The sequence below is a fragment of the Xenopus tropicalis genome, chromosome 1, assembly GCF_000004195.4.
Source record: "Xenopus tropicalis strain Nigerian chromosome 1, UCB_Xtro_10.0, whole genome shotgun sequence".
NCBI classification, from domain to species: Eukaryota; Metazoa; Chordata; class Amphibia; order Anura; family Pipidae; genus Xenopus; species Xenopus tropicalis.
The window spans coordinates 834,359-855,083 of record NC_030677.2 but is presented as its reverse complement, the minus strand read 5'-3'; the positions used below and the strand labels follow the sequence as shown (position 1 = coordinate 855,083).

General features: G+C 48.6%; 1 protein-coding gene across 1 annotated transcript in view; it reads right to left on the bottom strand.

The window, feature by feature from the left end:
* LOC116408329 (vomeronasal type-2 receptor 26-like) overlaps positions 1-20,513 on the bottom strand; it is a 45,003-nt gene extending 24,490 nt beyond the window's left edge. Inside the window, exons 1-4 of the mRNA XM_031895110.1 lie at positions 20,467-20,513; positions 14,072-14,239; positions 9,604-9,895; positions 874-1,683 (exon numbers count right to left, since the gene is read on the bottom strand). Of these exons, the coding sequence (XP_031750970.1) occupies positions 874-1,683; positions 9,604-9,895; positions 14,072-14,239; positions 20,467-20,513 (1,317 nt within the window). The remainder of the gene's footprint in view (positions 1-873; positions 1,684-9,603; positions 9,896-14,071; positions 14,240-20,466) is intronic.
* Positions 20,514-20,725: the final 212 nt, after the last annotated feature.

The following is a 20,725-nucleotide window of genomic DNA, read 5'->3' as shown; positions in this document are numbered from 1 at the left end:
ATGAGACTGACGATATTTCCCCCTCTGTTCTTATCTATGAGACTGAGGATATTTCCCCCTCTGTTCTTATCTATGAGACTGAGGATATTTCCCCCTCTGTTCTTATCTATGAAGCTGAGGATATTTCCACCTCTGTTCTTATCTATGAGACTGAGGATATTTCCCCCTCTGTTCTTATCTATGAGGCTGAGGATATTTCCACCTCTGTTCTTATCTATGAGGCTGAGGATATTTCCCCCTTTGTTCTTATCTATGAGACTGAGGATATTTCCACCTCTGTTCTTATCTATGAGGCTGAGGATATTTCCACCTCTGTTCTTATCTATGAGACTGAGGATATTTCCACCTCTGTTCTTATCTATGAGACTGACGATATTTCCCCCTCTGTTCTTATCTATGAGACTGAGGATATTTCCCCCTCTGTTCTTATCTATGAAGCTGAGGATATTTCCACCTCTGTTCTTATCTATGAGACTGAGGATATTTCCACCTCTGTTCTTATCTATGAGACTGAGGATATTTCCCCCTCTGTTCTTATCTATGAGGCTGAGGATATTTCCACCTCTGTTCTTATCTATGAAGCTGAGGATATTTCCCCCTCTGTTCTTATTTATGAGACTGAGGATATTTCCCCCTCTGTTCTTATCTATGAGACTGAGGATATTTCCACCTCTGTTCTTATCTATGAGACTGAGGATATTTCCACCTCTGTTCTTATCTATGAGACTGAGGATATTTCCCCCTCTGTTCTTATCTATGAGACTGAGGATATTTCCACCTTTGTTCTTATCTATGAGGCTGCATTGGCTGCAGTGATATTTTATTAGAATACAGTAATGGCTGCTACAGATCTCAGTATTATTTAATAATTACCTGGTGCTTATAAATATCCCTCTGACTGTTCCTTACAGATTTCTCATTGAGCTCCATGTTCATATCATGTAGAGCCCGAGACATCATATCAACTGCCAGATGCACTCGGGGAGAGTTGTACTTTCCTCTGAAATAGTCACGGTCTGTAATACGTTCCTGCCCAGTGCAGTTATGGAAAGTATAAATGTAATAGTAAATATATTTATACAAATCATTCTTATTTTGGTCTTCTGATAAGCAATTCAAATGAATCATCCATATATCTTCCAGTAACTTGTCTTCTGGGTAATTAGAAGGATGGGAATTCTCTAAAAAGCCCCTCATTTCAGGAGTATCCAGATCATAATGGTACCCGGGCACAAGGGCCAGACTGCAATTAAATAAATATGGGTTATAATAAAGAATGGATTCCATAGACCCCCAGCTGGGAGAAAGGATCAATGTCTTTTCATCAACATCTGTTGTCATCGTTAGATATAAAGTAACAGTTCCACAAAGTATAATAACACTGGTAGAGCTTTTCCTCATTATCTCTTTGTCCTTATCCTGCAAGGTAATGGAACTCTTCATATCTATTCTAAATGTGAACTCAATGCAGACGCCTTCCCTGGAGAGATATTTGGCCAAGATCTGATGTTCTCTCTCCCCACTGATATCATCAGATGTAATTATTCCAACCCAGGTCCAGCCAAAATGGCTCAGTAATTTACTCATAACAGAATAATTAGATTCATCACTGGGTACTGTCCGGAACAGGTACGGGAAGGTGGTTCTGTCACTGAGCTCTGGGTCTGTAGCTCCATAACTGATCTGTAGGGATGGGGTTAAATATAAACAATAACAACTGTAACTTTACTAAGTTTATAATACAACTTGGTTACACATAATTTAACTTGTTCTGGATATCTGATGTTGCTAAGGCTTTATATCTTATGGTTACATAGTTAAGTTAGGTTGAAAAAAGACAAGAGCCATCAAGTTCAACCCTTTCAAGAGAACCCAGCACCCACACTGACCTAGCTATCCACTCACATACAGACCCACACTGACCTATCCACTCACATACAGACCCACACTGACCTATCCATTCACATACAGACCCACACTGACCTATCCACTAACATACAGACCCACACTGACCTATCCACTCACATACAGACCCACACTGACCTATCCACTCACATACAGACCCACACTGACCTATCCACTAACATACAGACCCACACTGACCTATCCACTCACATACAGACCCACACTGACCTATCTATCCACTCACATACAGACCCATACTGACCTATCTATCCACTCACATACAGACCCACACTGACCTATCCACTCACATACAGACCCACACTGACCTATCTATCCACTCACATACAGACCCACACTGACCTATCTATCCACTCACATACAGACCCACACTGACCTATCCACTCACATACAGACCCACACTGACCTATCCACTCACATACAGACCCACACTGACCTATCCACTCACATACAGACCCACACTGACCTATCTATCCACTCACATACAGACCCATACTGACCTAGCTATCCACTCACATACAGACCCATACTGACCTATCCACTCACATACAGACCCACACTGACCTATCTATCCACTCACATACAGACCCACACTGACCTATCCACTCACATACAGACCCACACTGACCTATCCACTCACATACAGACCCACACTGACCTATCCGCTCACATACAGACCCACACTGACCTATCCACTCACATACAGACCCATACTGACCTATCCACTCACATACAGACCCACACTGACCTATCCACTCACATACAGACCCATACTGACCTATCCACTCACATACAGACCCACACTGACCTATCCACTCACATACAGACCCATACTGACCTATCTATCCACTCACATACAGACCCATACTGACCTAGCTATCCACTCACATACAGACCCATACTGACCTATCCACTCACATACAGACCCACACTGACCTATCTATCCACTCACATACAGACCCATACTGACCTAGCTATCCACTCACATACAGACCCATACTGACCTATCCACTCACATACAGACCCACACTGACCTATCTATCCACTCACATACAGACCCACACTGACCTATCCACTCACATACAGACCCACACTGACCTATCTATCCACTCACATACAGACCCATACTGACCTAGCTATCCACTCACATACAGACCCATACTGACCTATCCACTCACATACAGACCCACACTGACCTATCCACTCACATACAGACCCACACTGACCTATCCACTCACATACAGACACACACTGACCTATCTATCCACTCACATACAGACCCACACTGACCTATCCACTCACATACAGACCCACACTGACCTATCCACTCACATACAGACCCATACTGACTTATCTATCCACTCACATACAGACCCACACTGACCTATCTATCCACTCACATACTGACCCTTACTGACCTATCCACTCACATACAGACCCACACTGACCTATCTATCCACTCACATACAGACCCACACTGACCTATCCACTCACATACAGACCCACACTGACCTATCCACTCACATACAGACCCATACTGACTTATCTATCCACTCACGTACAGACCCACACTGACCTATCCACTCACATACAGACCCACACTGACCTATCCACTCACATACAGACCCATACTGACCTATCCACTCACATACAGACCCATACTGACCTATCCACTCACATACAGACCCATACTGACCTATCCACTCACATACAGACCCATACTGACCTATCCACTCACATACATACCCACACTGACCTATCCACTCACATACAGACCCATACTGACCTATCTATACCCTCACATACAGACCCACACTGACCTATCCACTCACATACAGACCCACACTGACCTATCTATCCACTCACATACAGACCCACACTGACCTATCCACTCACATACAGACCCACACTGACCTATCTATCCACTCACATACAGACCCATACTGACCTATCCACTCACATACAGACCCATACTGACCTATCTATACACTCACATACAGACCCATACTGACCTATCTATCCACTCACATACAGACCCATACTGACCTATCTATCCACTCACATACAGACCCATACTGACCTATCTATCCACTCACATACAGACCCACACTGACCTATCTATCCACTCACATACAGACCCATACTGACCTATCTATCCACTCACATACAGACCCATACTGACCTATCTATCCACTCACATACAGACCCATACTGACCTATCCACTCACATACAGACCCATACTGACCTATCTATCCACTCACATACAGACCCATACTGACCTATCTATCCACTCACATACAGACCCACACTGACCTATCTATCCACTCACATACAGACCCACACTGACCTATCTATCCACTCATATAGAGAAATATGAGTTGAGTGAGGAACAGAAAAATCAAGCATTTAAGCTGTGGGTGCCAGCACCTATTTCCCAGAGGTTCCTGTGAGTGCTCCAGAAACAGCTGGGAATCTAATACACGGCACAGGGAGGGACAGGCTTTTACAGCTTAATTATATCAGTAATGGGGAAAAGGTACTTGATACAGAGGTGCCTAATAATCCTAAGACCTCTATAGATGATGACCCCTTTACATTTAAGGTTTTGTTTGATCAGCTTACAGACTGGTTATGGGTATTGGAGAATTTCAAGCCCCCCAGCAAAGGATATAAGCTTTTGTAAACAAGTTTAAATATCTAGATCCTGTAGCCAATATTGTCGCTTGCAGTCTTGATGGTCTTCAGGAAGCAAATGGAAGCACAAGGAAGTACAGGAGACTCGTACTGCGGAACTCAGGCCCCTCCAATAAGCACGTGATCAGGGAAATATTCCAATCAGATAAAGCAAATATATGCCATTTCTGTGGATGGGTGGGGCACTTTATTAAAAAATGCTTCTGTTTAAAATGATTTAAACAGAAATAATATCAGATTATTGAAACCCCTGGAATGATGCATGAGCTCAGGTATGTACTGTTCCAAATGGAAGGGAACCTGATGCACAGAATGGCCTCTCCCAGTGTCCCACGAACAACTAACCAGGACTGAAGAGAAACAGAGTTCCTCCTTGTTAATGAGATAAGGAATCATCACAGATAAGAATTAATGCTAGTGAGATGATTTACTTACTCAGTCATGGTTTGTAAATATTGTATGAATTAAAATGATAATATATATAATGTTATATTGAAATGAAAATATGCAATAACTCCAAAGTGATGTATTTCACTAACAGCAGAAACAGGAAAGGTTACTGTGTATTAAATGATTTATACTGTAGAATTTCTGCGAATGATAACCCCCTATTTAGCCAAATGCCAAGTTAGGTTTGTCATGGAATTTTTGGCTTTATTGGCTAAAGAGTAATAGGAAAGATGGAAACTTTGATGTGTGAGCTAAAAAGCATGAATACACCGGCATCTACTCGGGGGACTGATAGAGAGTAAAGTCTACACTTGGGCCCTGAGTGATATGTAATGGGATATATAATAGTTAAACAGATGAAATTCCTAAAGGTTTAAAGGGACACTAAACCCAACCATAAAGCTGTCCCACTGCGCCCCCTAGTTCTCTATAGAAGTTGATGAAAAACATAATTACACATGGAAACCAATTCACCAATGAGAATTCTATTGACCAAGAACTTAATTCAAGATGCAAGAGAAGTGACCAATGAGAATGCTGATTACCAGCACTGTGTCAGGCCCCTTGCTGGTACCTTACATATAGAGATAATGATGGCATTTTCTATCAATATATGGCACAGGAATCAGACATGGCGATAAAGGGCACGTAAGGCTCTGCTGGGGTTTGATCTCAGGACCTCCTGGCTGTTGGCTGCTCACCCTAGCTGCTGCTGACCAAGGAAAGCTGTTGGTAAGAGCTCTCTGCTCATTTATCCTCCCATGTATTTGAGTTCTGGGCTTTGTGACATCCCCCCCAGCAGCTCTATTGATTAGGTTGAGCCAGTCAGTTGGGGCTGTGCCATATATAAGCCCAGGCCTCCTCACACTCCTTGCCTGAACATTGGTCTAACATTGAGCTCTGTGGCTTGTCCCTAGCTCTTCCTCCCTGTCCTGGCTCCTGATCTTAGTCTTTTGCCTGTGCTCCAGCCCTCACCCGCTCCATCCTGTCCAGTCAAGTTCCTTGTCTTCAACTGTTCCATCTTCCAGAAAGTCTCCTGTCTGCATCCTCTCCACCCTGCTCTCCTACCTGTCCTTGCTTTAAGAATACAACCCTGATGTTGCTGGACTACAGCTCCCAGCATGCTTCGCCCTTCATTATATGTTACATTATTCTGGGATTTGTAGTCCGGCAACAGCTGAGACACATTATTATATAGTTTTTTTTTTTTGAAAGTTTCATTTTTATTGTTTTTTAACACAAAAAGTGGGAAGGAAGAGGAAGGGGAAGAGGGATCAACGGAAGTACATAGCTTTGTCATAGTACAGTTTACATACATAGTGAGGATAACATTGTACAGTGGTTTACCATGCAAATGGCGAGCAGTTCAATATTCGTGTTTTGCGGCTTTCTTGCAGTAATTATTACGCTGAGTGGATTAGGCGAGGTTAACCTAGCGGTCCATTTAGGGGTGTATGGATTAATTAGCTGGGATCCTCATCTCCCATCAGGTGTACCAGGATTTAGTTCCAACCAAGGGGACCAGATTCTATCAAACTTCAAGGGGCACCCACGGGCTTCATAAGTGAGTCTGATAGAGGGCAGCGCTGCATTAATGAGGGTTTGCCATAATTCCAGCGAGGGTACTTTATTACCCATCCAGTTTAGTATTATGACTTTCCTAGCGTAATACAGAGTAGTTCGGTATAAAGATCTGGTTTTGTTGAGTGGCACAAGATCTTCGATCTGGGCCAGCAAGCATACCTCTGGGGTGCATAGATTAGGAAGACCCAAGTTATCTGCCATGTATTTAGTTACCCTGGACCAGTAGCTTTGGATTGGTGGGCATTCCCAGGCTAGATGTAGGAAAGCAGATCCTGTGTTCTGACATTTGGGGCATGTGGCCTCAGGACTGCGACCCATTTTTTGCAGTTTGAGAGGGGTAACATACAGTTGGTGGATAAACTTATATTGTATTAGTCTGTCACGGATTGAGATCAGGTCGGTGTATAGCACATCAGTAGATTCATCCCATTGTTCGTTTGTCATGTTGGGAATTATTTGTTGCCATTTGCAGCGGGCCGTGTTGAAAGGGGGGGGGATACTGCATTATTATATAGTTAGTTACATAGGGTTGAAAAAAGAACCAGAGTCAACCCTTCCAAGTATCACAATAGCCTTGGGTATTCTGCTTGTGCAAGAACTCATCCAGGCCCCTCTTATAGGCATTAACAGAATCTGCCATTACCCCATCACTAGGAAGGGCATTCCCTAACCCCCCTCACTGCCCTCACCGTGAGGAACCCACTACCCAACATCCCTCGGCAGGGCATTCCCCAACCCCCTCACTGCCCTCACCGTGAGGAACCCACTACCCAACATCCCTCGGCAGGGCATTCCCCAACCCCCTCACTGCCCTCACCGTGAGGAACCCCCTACCCAACATCCCCCGGCAGGGCATTCCTCCACCCCCTCACTGCCCTCACTGTGAGGAACCCCCTACCCAACACCCCCGGCAGGGCATTCCCCAACCTCACTGCCCTCACCGTGAGGAACCCCCTACCCAACATCCCCCGGCAGGGCATTCCCCAACCCCCTCACTGCCCTCACCGTGAAGAATCCCCTACCCAACATCCCCCGGCAGGGCATTCCCCAACCTCCTCACTGCCCTCACTGTGAGGAACCCCCTACCCAACATCCCCCGGCAGGCATTCCCCAACCCCCTCACTGCCCTCACCGTGAGGAACCCCCTACCCAACATCCCCCGGCAGGGCATTCCCCAACCCCCCTCACTGCCCTCACCGTGAGGAACCCCCTACCCAACATCCTCCAGCAGGGCATTTCCCAACCCCCTCACTGCCCTCACCATGAGGAACCCCCTACCCAACATCCCCCAGCAGGGCATTCCCCAACTCCCTCACTGCCCTCACCGTGAGGAACCCCCTACCCAACATCCCCCGGCAGGGCATTCCCCAACCCCCTCACTGCCCTCACCATGAGAAACCCCCTACCCAACATCCCCCCGGCAGGGCATTCCCCAACCCCCTCACTGCCCTCACCGTGAGGAAACCCCCTACCCAACATCCCCCGGCAGGGCATTCCCCAACCCCCTCACTGCCCTCACCGTGAGGAACCCCCTACGCTGCTTCAAATGGAAGCTCCGTTCCTCTAATCTAAAGGGGGGGCCTCTGGTGCGCTGATTGTTTTTATGGGAAAAAAGAACATCCCCCATCTGCCTATAATCCCCTCTAATGTACTTGTACAGAGTAATCATGTCCCCTCGCAAGCGCCTCTTTTCCAGAGAAAACAACCCCAACCTCGACAGTCTCACCTCATAGTTTAACCCTTCCATCCCCTTTACCAGTTTAGTTGCACGTCTCTGCACTCTCTCCAGCTCATTAATATCCTTCTTAAGGACTGGAGCCCAAAACTGCACTGCATACTCACTGTAACTGCGCCCCATACTTACTGTCACTGCCACCCATACTTACTGTCACTGCCCCCCCATACTCAATGTCAATGCCCCCCATACTCACTGTCACTGCCCCCATACTCACTGTTACTGCCCCCCATACTCACTGTTACTGCCCCCCATACTCACTGTTACTGCCCCCCATACTCACTGTTACTGCCCCCCATACTAACTGTTACTGCCCCCCATACTAACTGTTACTGCCCCCCATACTCACTGTTACTGCCCCCCATACTCACTGTTACTGCCCCCCATACTCACTGTCACTGCCCCCCATACTCAAGGTGAGGCCTTACCAGGGACCTATTAAGAGGCAAAATTATGTTTCATCCCTTGAGTCAATGCCCTTTTTTATACAAGACAGCACTTTATTTGCTTTAGTAGCCACAGAATGACACTGCCTGGAATTAGACAACTTGTTATCAACAAAAACCCCCAGATCCTTCTCCATTAAGGAAACCCCCAACTCACTACCATTCAGTAGATAGTTTGCGTTTATATTATTTCTACCAAAGTGCATAACTTTGCACTTATCAACATTGAACCTCATTTCCCAGTTTGCTGCCCAGTTATCTAATTTTGTCAAATCGCTCTGCAAAGCGGCACATCCTGCATGGAACTTATAGTTTTGCCCAATTTAGTGTCATCAGCAAAAATAGAAACAGTACTGTCTATGCCCACCTCCAGGTCATTAATAAACAAGTTAAAAAGCAAAGGACCAAGGACTGACCCCTGTGGTACCCACTAACCACACTGGCCCAATTAGAAAATGTTCCATTTCCCCCCAATCTGTGTAATCTATCCTTCAGTCAGTTCTCTATCCAATTACAAATATTATGTTCTAGGCGAATATTCCTCAATTTGCAAAGTCCAAGTAGATCCCATCCACTGCCATTCCAGCATCGAGGTTCCTGCTCACCTCCTCATAAAAGGCCACTAAATTAGTAACGTTTGGTTGAGCAGTGCAGCAGGATTTAGTGATATAATCACACTACATTTCTGTTGACAGATGTTACCTAATTAATTATTACTATATTGGCATATTTTCATCTGAAATATTATTGTGTTACATTCTGTTACTCACCTGGGAATATCCATAGAGAGTCAGTATCTGGGCTATGGGTACAGTTGTCTCTGAGGTGAGATCCCCAATAAACCCAGCAATGTGTCTCTTTCCCACACAGGAGTAATTGGGAACCGGCTCCCTGGTACCAGATAATATCTGTAATACGCTCCTCACTGCCTTCCGGGGGTCCCCACAGGAATCATATATATGGTACCCCAGGGTCAGGTTGGGTAACCGGGCCGGATCCTTGTTAGTTTGCTCAACAGCAAATCGAAAATCCATTAAGAACTTTGTACTTTGTACACTTGGACTAGAATAATAAATAATAGCACTCACATACCTCCCAACATTTGAAAAATGAAAAGAGGGAGAAAAAGATTTGGCGCGTGCAGCGCGGAAATTTTTTGACCATGCCCCCTGTTGTGGCCACGCCCCAATTACCACACTCCATTTAAAAAAAAAATACTCCTTTTATATAGATCAATTGGCGGGCGCAGACAAAAATGTGCTATACCCTCATACTGTACTACCTAAGGAAAACAATACAGCAACTCCTACATTAAAACACAAATATAGAGAGAAGGCAGTCAGTTATAAGTGAGTTATAACTAAGTACCAGTTTTGCCGCCCCCATACACAGTAGCCCCCCCATACACAGTACCCCCAAATACACAGTAGCCCCTATACACAGTAGCCCCCTATACACAGTAGCCCCCCCATACACAGTAGCCCCCCATACACAGTAGCTCCCTAATACACAGTAGCCCCCCATACACAGTAGCCCCCCCATACACAGTAGCCCTCCCATACACAGTAGCCCCCCCATACACAGTAGCCCCCAATACACAGTGCCCCTATATACAATAGCCCCTAATACACAGTACCCCCCAATACATAGTGCCCCCCTATCACAGTAGCCCCCCATTCACAGTACCTCCCATAGGCGCTCCGGCTTCATTATGCCTCTCCTTGTGCAGTTGCGCCCCGTGCATAATGACGTCACACCCACAGGCGCAACCTTATAAAAGGGCCTGTCGCGCAGCGCAAGGAGAGGCATAACGAAGCCGCAGAAGAAGCAAGAACATCCGGCTACAGCAAGCGCATCCCGCTGTGCCGGATAGTTCCATGAATGTCCCGCAATGCGGGACATTCATGGAACTATCCGGGACAGCGGGATGCGCCATAAAAAGCGGGACAGTTGGGGGGTATGCGCTCAGACAGCTAAAAAATTATCTTCAAAATAGAGTGCAGATCCCTGCAGTAATTCCCCAATAAAGGGAGGCAGTGTTTCTAAAATCAATGGGTTAAACCTAATGTTTGCACTGTTGGTGTGAAAAGACTCCTAATAGCTCTGGAAGCTGCTGGCTCAGGAGGGAGGGGCCGGAAGGGGTCCCAGGGACAGGAAGCTGCTGGCTCAGGAGGGAGGGGCCGGGAGGTCCCAGGGACAGGAAGCTGCTGGCTCAGGAGGGAGGGGCCGGAAGGGGTCCCAGGGACAGGAAGCTGCTGGCTCAGGAGGGAGGGGCCGGGAGGTCCCAGGGACAGGAAGCTGCTGGCTCAGGAGGGAGGGGCCTGGAGGTCCCAGGGACAGGAAGCTGCTGGCTCAGGAGGGAGGGGCCGGGAGGTCCCAGGGAAAGGAAGTTGCAGGCTCAGGAGGGAGGGGCCGGGAGGTCCCAGGGACAGGAAGCTGCAGGCTCAGGAGGGAGGGGCCGGGAGGTCCCAGGGAAAGGAAGCTGCTGGCTCAGGAGGGAGGGGCCGGGAGGTCCCAGGGACAGGAAGCTGCAGGCTCAGGAGGGAGGGGCCGGGAGGTCCCAGGGACAGGAAGCTGCTGGCTCAGGAGGGAGGGGCCGGGAGGTCCCAGGGACAGGAAGCTGCTGGCTCAGGAGGGAGGGGTCGGAAGGGGTCCCAGGGACAGGAAGCTGCTGGCTCAGGAGGGAGGGGCCGGGAGGTCCCAGGGACAGGAAGCTGCAGGCTCAGGAGGGAGGGGCCGGGAGGTCCCAGGGAAAGGAAGCTGCTGGCTCAGGAGGGAGGGGCCGGGAGGTCCCAGGGACAGGAAGTTGCAGGCTCAGGAGGGAGGGGCCGGGAGGTCCCAGGGAAAGGAAGTTGCAGGCTCAGGAGGGAGGGGCCAGGAGGTCCCAGGGACAGGAAGCTGCTGGCTCAGGACAGAGCGGCCGGGAGGTCCCAGGGACAGGAAGCTGCAGGCTCAGGAGGGAGGGGCCGGGAGGTCCCAGGGAAAGGAAGCTGCTGGCTCAGGAGGGAGGGGCCGGGAGGTCCCAGGGACAGGAAGTTGCTGGCTCAGGAGGGAGGGGCCAGGAGGTCCCAGGGACAGGAAGCAGTTGGCTCTGAGAGGTCAGAGGGGAGAGGAAGGGGCTGCTGAGGGAGAAGCTGCTGGAAAGGCTGCAGTGGGGACTTGTGGCTGCAAAGCAGAGTGGGATAAGCTGCGGCCTCCCCTCATTTCCCCAGCACTGTCCCCTGAGTTACACTCCAGCACCTGAGTTATACTCCCAGTTATACCCCCCACCTACAGAAGTGCAACTGGGAGACTCACTGTGAGGGGAGCTGTTACTGGGCTGCCTGGGAGCTGCAAGTGACTAATATAAGGGACTTTATGTGCAGAGACTGTGGGCTGTGACTCAAACCTGACTGGGGGCCCAGATCTGCTAAATAACTGTCACACACATGTGAGCCTGAGGACGGGCACTGCCAGAGGGACTAGGCCACAAATACTCCCTACAGTTGTGCTACTGTTGGGCAGTTATACCTTGTTTGTACCTGAGGGATTGCTTGTTAATAAAGCTGTGTTGTACCCTTACCTGCCCCTGTGCTGCTTATGTGCCCATAGACTGGTCCCGTGCTGAGGGATGTCACAGTTTGCACAGGGAGATAGCTGGCAGGGAGATAGCTGGCAGGGGGATAGCTGGCAGGGAGATAGCTGGCAGGGGGATAGCTGGCAGGGGGATAGCAGGCAGAGGGATAGCTGGCAGGGAAATAGCTGGCAGGGAAATAGCTGGCAGGGGGATAGCTGGCAGGAAAAATAGCTGGCAGGGAGATAGCTGGCAGGGAAATAGCTGGCAGGGGGATAGCTGGCAGGAAAAATAGCTGGCAGGGAGATAGCTCGCAGGGAAATAGCTGGCAGGGGGATAGCTGGCAGGGAGATAGCTGGCAGGGGGATAGCTGGCAGGAAAAATAGCTGGCAGGGGGATAGCTGGCAGGGAGATAGCTGGCAGGGGGATATCTGGCAGGAAAAATAGTTGGCAGGGAGATAGCTGGCAGGGTGATAGCTGGCAGGGAGATAGCTGGCAGGGAAATATCTGGCAGGGAGATAGCTGGCAGGGGGATAGCTGGCAGGAAAAATAGCTGGCAGGGAGATAGCTGGCAGGGGGATAGCTGGCAGGAAAAATAGCTGGCAGGGGGATAGCTGGCAGGAAAAATAGTTGGCAGGGGGATAGCTGGCAGGAAAAATAGCTGGCAGGGAGATAGCTGGCAGGGGGATAGCTGGCAGGAAAAATAGCTGGCAGGGGGATAGCTGGCAGGAAAAATAGTTGGCAGGGAGATAGCTGGCAGGGTGATAGCTGGCAGGGAGATAGCTGGCAGGGAAATATCTGGCAGGGAGATAGCTGGTAGGGAAATAGCTGGCAGGGAGATAGCTGGCAGGGAAATATCTGGCAGGGAGATAGTTGGCAGGGAAATATCTAGCACGGGGATAGCTGGCAGGGAAATATCTAGCACGGGGATAGCTGGCAGGGAAATATCTAGCACGGGGATAGCTGGCAGGGAAAAATCTGGCAGGGAGATAGCTGGCAGGGGGATAGCTGGCAGGAAAAATTGCTGACAGGGGGATAGCTGGCAGGGGGTTGCTGGCAGGAGTATAGCTGGCAGGGAAATATCTGGCAGGGGGATAGCTGGCAGGGAGATAGCTGGCAGGGAGATAGCTGGTAGAGCGCTGGGCCAAGTGGAAATTACTATATGTAGAAAAGTGTTACTTACCCTTTTCTTTAAAGGGACAGTATAGACAAAATATCAAATGTTTTCCAGTTATTAAACAATTCTGCCTGCCTGTCTGCTATCTCTGCTTGGTGCCTTAAATTAAATGTTAAATGCTGGGACTTTGCCATACGCCATCCCCCCATTAATCATATCTAACTCTCTGTGATTGTTTAGGTGCAAGTCCCCTACATGTATTGGTGCAGGTCACAGCGGGGCCCCTGGAATTAAACCCAGCTGGAAGGCAGCAGTAATGCCGGGGTTGCTCTGCCCAATAGACTCACTTGTGTGAGATCCGGAACAGGAGGTGGGACAGACATGGCAGCAATGAGCGCAACGTTACAGAGGTGCAAGGGGCCTGTGTGTACGTAACTACCCTGTATCCTATTCAATATATGCCCCCAAGTAATGAGCCCTACTGTCACTGTATCCTTACTGTGTGCCCCCAATTATATACTGATACTTCTGCTCTTCCCTGTGCCTGTCTGTAGGGGATGAGACTTACTCAGTACACAGCAATCTTGTGGAATTGTCCCACGGAAATGTAACATTTAACATATTTAAATGCGTAGTCATCACCCCTCCGATCATGATGTCTCCTTCCTGGATATATTCATATTCCTCAACTGCTTTAATGATCTGTAGGCGACAGGCAGGGTTGATTGGCTCAGATCTGCAGGGTCTCACACACAGGGTTATAATGTAGATCAGCACTTTCAGGGAAATAGATACAGCTGTACCCCCCAGCATTGCACCCCAATATACAACAGGGGATGAGAGAGTTCCCCCAGCAGCAGTCAGTGGCACAGAGAGTCACAGGGGCCCCAGGGTTGGGCTGTGTGTGTAGAACAGAGTAAGGGGCCCGGCTCATCCAACCCTCATTTTATAGAGAGCAGAGAGAGGATTTGCCCCAGTAACAGTCAGTGGCACAGAGAGACACAGGGGCCCCAGGGTTGGGCTGTGTGTGTAGAACAGAGTAAGGGGCCCGGCTCATCCAACCCTCATTTTATAGAGAGCAGAGAGAGGATTTGCCCCAGTAACAGTCAGTGGCACAGAGAGACACAGGGGCCCCAGGGTTGGGCTGTGTGTGTAGAACAGAGTAAGGGGCCCGGCTCATCCAACCCTCATTTTATAGAGAGCAGAGAGAGGATTTGCCCCAGTAACAGTCAGTAGCACAGAGAGACACAGGGGCCTCAGGGTTGGGCTGTGTGTGTAGAACAGAGTAAGGGGCCCGGCTCATCCAACCCTCATTTTATAGAGAGCAGAGAGAGGATTTGCCCCAGTAACAGTCAGTGGCACAGAGAGACACAGGGGCCCCAGGGTTGGGCTGTGTGTGTAGAACAGAGTAAGGGGCCCGGCTCATCCAACCCTCATTTTATAGAGAGCAGAGAGAGGATTTGCCCCAGTAACAGTCAGTAGCACAGAGAGACACAGGGGCCTCAGGGTTGGGCTGTGTGTGTAGAACAGAGTAAGGGGCCCGGCTCATCCAACCCTCATTTTATAGAGAGCAGAGAGAGGATTTGCCCCAGTAACAGTCAGTGGCACAGAGAGACACAGGGGCCCCAGGGTTGGGCTGTGTGTGTAGAACAGAGTAAGGGGCCCGGCTCATCCAACCCTCATTTTATAGAGAGCAGAGAGAGGATTTGCCCCAGTAACAGTCAGTGGCACAGGGAGACACAGGGGCCCCAGGGTTGGGCTGTGTGTGTAGAACAGAGTAAGGGGCCCGGCTCATCCAACCCTCATTTTATAGAGAGCAGAGAGAGGATTTGCCCCAGTAACAGTCAGTGGCACAGAGAGACACAGGGGCCCCAGGGTTGGGCTGTGTGTGTAGAACAGAGTAAGGGGCCCGGCTCATCCAACCCTCATTTTATAGAGAGCAGAGAGAGGATTTGCCCCAGTAACAGTCAGTGGCACAGAGAGACACAGGGGCCCCAGGGTTGGGCTGTGTGTGTAGAACAGAGTAAGGGGCCCGGCTCATCCAACCCTCATTTTATAGAGAGCAGAGAGAGGATTTGCCCCAGTAACAGTCAGTGGCACAGAGAGACACAGGGGCCCCAGGGTTGGGCTGTGTGTGTAGAACAGAGTAAGGGGCCCGGCTCATCCAACCCTCATTTTATAGAGAGCAGAGAGAGGATTTGCCCCAGTAACAGTCAGTGGCACAGAGAGACACAGGGGCCCCAGGGTTGGGCTGTGTGTGTAGAACAGAGTAAGGGGCCCGGCTCATCCAACCCTCATTTTATAGAGAGCAGAGAGAGGATTTGCCCCAGTAACAGTCAGTAGCACAGAGAGACACAGGGGCCCCAGGGTTGGGCTGTGTGTGTAGAACAGAGTAAGGGGCCCGGCTCATCCAACCCTCATTTTATAGAGAGCAGAGAGAGGATTTGCCCCAGTAACAGTCAGTGGCACAGAGAGACACAGGGGCCCCAGGGTTGGGCTGTGTGTGTAGAACAGAGTAAGGGGCCCGGCTCATCCAACCCTCATTTTATAGAGAGCAGAGAGAGGATTTGCCCCAGTAACAGTCAGTGGCACAGAGAGACACAGGGGCCCCAGGGTTGGGCTGTGTGTGTAGAACAGAGTAAGGGCCCGGCTCATCCAACCCTCATTTTATAGAGAGCAGAGAGAGGATTTGCCCCAGTAACAGTCAGTGGCACAGAGAGACACAGGGGCCCCAGGGTTGGGCTGTGTGTGTAGAACAGAGTAAGGGGCCCGGCTCATCCAACCCTCATTTTATAGAGAGCAGAGAGAGGATTTGCCCCAGTAACAGTCAGTGGCACAGAGAGACACAGGGGCCCCAGGGTTGGGCTGTGTGTGTAGAACAGAGTAAGGGGCCCGGCTCATCCAACCCTCATTTTATAGAGAGCAGAGAGAGGATTTGCCCCAGTAACAGTCAGTGGCACAGAGAGACACAGGGGCCCCAGGGTTGGGCTGTGTGTGTAGAACAGAGTAAGGGGCCCGGCTCATCCAACCCTCATTTTATAGAGAGCAGAGAGAGGATTTGCCCCAGTAACAGTCAGTGGCACAGAGAGACACAGGGGCCCCAGGGTTGGGCTGTGTGTGTAGAACAGAGTAAGGGGCCCGGCTCATCCAACCCTCATTTTATAGAGAGCAGAGAGAGGATTTGCACAGTAGAATGAATATAGAAACAGCCACCGGGGGAGCCCTGCTCTATTCTGAGAATGGTACATTTACCCTTGCGATCTTTGTGCTTAACTTGTTGTTTTCTGCCGTCTATTTCTATTTCAGTTAAGGGCTGATTTATTCTAGATTTCAGTCCCCCAGTGACTTTAGACTCTTTGCCAGCAGGACAGTCACATACAGTAAATGTTCTCATTATTTCTTGACAGGATTTTGGATGCTATACCTTAATACAGATAGCTAGCATGAATTTCTGGTGATTTGCCAAAGTTGCATTAAATTATATTTCTAAAAATTCAAATATGTTGCAAAATGTAAGGAGTACCTAACATCTCCGGTAATAATCTAGGCTTTTGGGCCATCGATGTGTCTCAATAACCAATCCCAGCAGCCCCCACTGGCACGCCAAAGGCCCCAACGCTCACTAATAAGAACAATAAACTTTATTGAACATCCATTGGAGTTTGGGCTGTGTCGTGTTATTTACCCGCCCGGCAGAGAAAATGCCAGTAATGCCCCAAACTGCCCCATTTATATAGTTATTGGAATGAATGGGACCTGCCTGGGGCCCCTCACACACGGCCCTTACTGTAACTGGAATAATCAGTTAGTTACAAACTCTAACAAGGGAAGGTTCCATCATTTGGTGGGTGTGAATCCAGTATTTCTCAGTCCCATGCCCATTGTAACCCCAAGGTAACTTGTTAGAATTTAGTCCTCTGGCCCATTTCCCAAAAACTGATTTGTCAGGGAAGGGAATTTATATATGTATGCTATTGGCCAGCAGGTATAGTGACCACTTCCTGCCTCACTTTGGTACAGTGCTGGGAAAGGGGTGGCACCTTCCTCTTTGCTTCCACCTGAGGGACAGGGCCCTGTGAATTAAGCATTAGGTAGTGGAAGGTGTAGCCCCCGTACCAATACCACTCTAGGGGTGTAAGGCAGTTAGGGTTGGGTCCCCATACCAGTACCACTCTAGGGGTGTAAGGCAGTTAGGGTTGGGTCCCCGTACCAGTACCACTCTAGGGGTGTAAGGCAGTTAGGGTTGGGTCCCCGTACCAGTACCACTCTAGGGGTGTAAGGCAGTTAGGGTTGGGCTCTCATACTAGTACCACTCTAGGGGTGTAAGGCAGTTAGGGTTGGGCCCCCGTACCAGTACCACTCTAGGGGTGTAAGGCAGTTAGGGTTGGGCCCCCGTACCAGTACCACTCTAGGGGTGTAAGGCAGTTAGGGTTGGGCCCCCGTACCAGTACCACTCTAGGGGTGTAAGACAGTTAGCATTGGGCCCCCATACCAGTACCACTCTAGGGGTGTAAGGCAGTTAGGGTTGGGCCCCGTACCAGTACCACTCTAGGGGTGTAAGGCAGTTAGGGTTGGGCCCCGTACCAGTACCACTCTAGGGGTGTAAGGCAGTTAGGGTTGGGCCCCTGTACCAGTACCACTCTAGGGGTGTAAGGCAGTTAGGGTTGAGCTAGAATGAGCAGTTCTGTGCTCCTACATAGGACTGGCAGTTTTGGAGGTATCTCTCGCAGGCCAAATTGCCTATAGTGTAGGGATCCCAGTGAATAGGGAATCAGGATAGAGAATTCCCTGAGGAGATCCACTACGGGGTGGGGCAGAGGGGAAGTGAGATTCCTGCCAAGTCTGTACTCAGGGGAGTGTCAGTCTGTATTACACTCTGTATGTGGTGTTGCCTGTACCACTGGCTTCTGAGAAGCTGTATTGTGAGTAACCCTGTGGGTGTAAAATAAACATTTATTATTTTGTTATTTGCAAGAACCTCTGGCGCCCTCTGTTTGTATTTTTCTGCATAGCACTTAGTGAAGGCCCATTTTGTGTGAGAGATTACAGTGTAACCCATGTTCTACTGATACTAGCCCGGGAAGGCAGCTATTGAGCAAAACACAACTATAAACAAATGGCAGCATTAGGTAAACAATGCTGATCATTGCATTTTTCATAAATTCTTTGAAAAATCAGTACCGATACTGCCGGTTTCCAAGTAAATGACATTTTGTGTTCATTTCAGACCTAAACTGAATAATATAACATTTGGGCAGAAATATACAGGCTAAAAGGCCGGCGCTTGAGGTGAGTATGGCAAATATCTCCACACACACAGTGTTTTTGCCTTTGGTGCTCAGATAGGCCGGGATCATTGTGATCCAAACACTGCAGAAGAGCAGCATGCTGAAAGTGATGTACTTGGCCTCATTAAAACTGTCCGGTAAGCTCCGAGCTAAAAATGCTAAAACAAAACTAACAGCTGCCAGAAGCCCCATATACCCAATAACTGAGTAAAAGCCAATAGCTGAGCCCTCATTGCACTGAATGATGATGGTTCCAGGGGAAGTGTGAATGTCCAGTTCCTGAAAGGGAGGAGAAATGGCCAACCAAGTCATGCAGATGATTATTTGAATGGATGAGCAGAACAAGACTACAGAATTGGGCAGTTTGACTCCCAGCCATTTTCTCCATGAGCTCCCTGGCTTGGTGGCTTTGAAAGCAACACAAACCATGATAGTCTTGGCCAGGAGAGAAGAGACAGCTATGGAGAAGGTGATTCCAAAAGTGATGATGCGCAGCATGCAGGTTATATCCACAGGGCGACCGAGGAACAGAAACACACTGAGGAAGCTCAGCTTGATGGAGACAAGGAGGAGGAAGCTCAGGCTCCGGTTGTTGGCTCTCACTATGGGGGAGTCCCGGTATTTAATAAAAATTCCCAATATCAGCAGAGTTTTAAGGCCAAAAAGAAGTGAGACAAGTGAAATAAAGGCAGAGATGAGATCTTTAGTGTATGAGAGAAATTCTTCCTTTCTTCCAATACACTGATTCTTCATTTCATTTGGCCATTCCATATCTGAACATCTTGTACAACTCACACTGTCTGTAACGATAGCAAAGAGAAAGCAATAATTTGTGTAGTTTCAACTAAATAGGTTCCCTGTACCCCAACTCTCAGTTCTTCCACTATAAACTGCCACCCTAGCGCATTAGTATGACCCACAGATGGGGTAATAAATCTGCATCCCTCCACTCGAAAGCTGCCATAAAACTGCTGTAGATATTTATTTGCTGTAGATATTTTATTGTAATATGAGAATGAAGAAAAGCAGACATTCCTTATTAGATACTATATATGCTCACATAAACATACAATGTCAAACAGGCAAAAATCCAGCCCCTCGGGTAAAGGTGTGAAGGAGACCCCCTCCCTAAATCTATCCCACCAACCCTTGTAAATGTATTTAAATTTAGCATGACCTATCCACATCAGCCTATGATTAAGGGCTTGACCGCCCGAAATGCCTGATGCTGGGACTTGTATGCTTTTAATGTAAGATGAAAAAATGGCTATTTTTAATATACATGGTGCTGCCACTTAAACTTTTCCTCTTTAGAAATATGTTGGCGGTGGGAAAGCTCCTCCTTATGAGTGTGCACCTGTATTGAGACTGTGTAGCATTGGCTTTACACACTGGAAGTGACACTGATGCAGCACCGGGTGAGTTTGGAGTGGTTCCCCTGCCAATGAATCCAGGTCTGGATGTGGGAATAAACCCTGGGACAGCATGAGATCTGATGTTGGGAGAATCCGCTGTTGATGTATAAATAACTGAATCAGAACTGTGAGCCATGCCGGAACAATACATATTACTTCTGCCTGATCTTCCTTCATCTTGTATCACCCTAGGAATCAGAGAAAGGGGAGGAAAGATAAAGCCCAAACAGAATGTCCAGGCTTGCACTCTTGGATCTCACCCCTTCGAGTAGAACCAAGGGCACTTGCTGTTGTTGGAGGTAGCCATTGTGTCTATCGTTGGCTGACCCCACCTTTGGACCAATATTCTGAAGATCTTTTGGCTGAATGACCACTGGTATATGTCTTCAAACTTTTGCTTCAAAGATCTGCCACCCTGTTTAAGGGTCCCGGTACATAGACTGCTGTGACACCTACTAGAAAATATTCTGCCCATTGGAAACTAGCTTGGACTTCTGATAATGACCATAGACCTCTTGT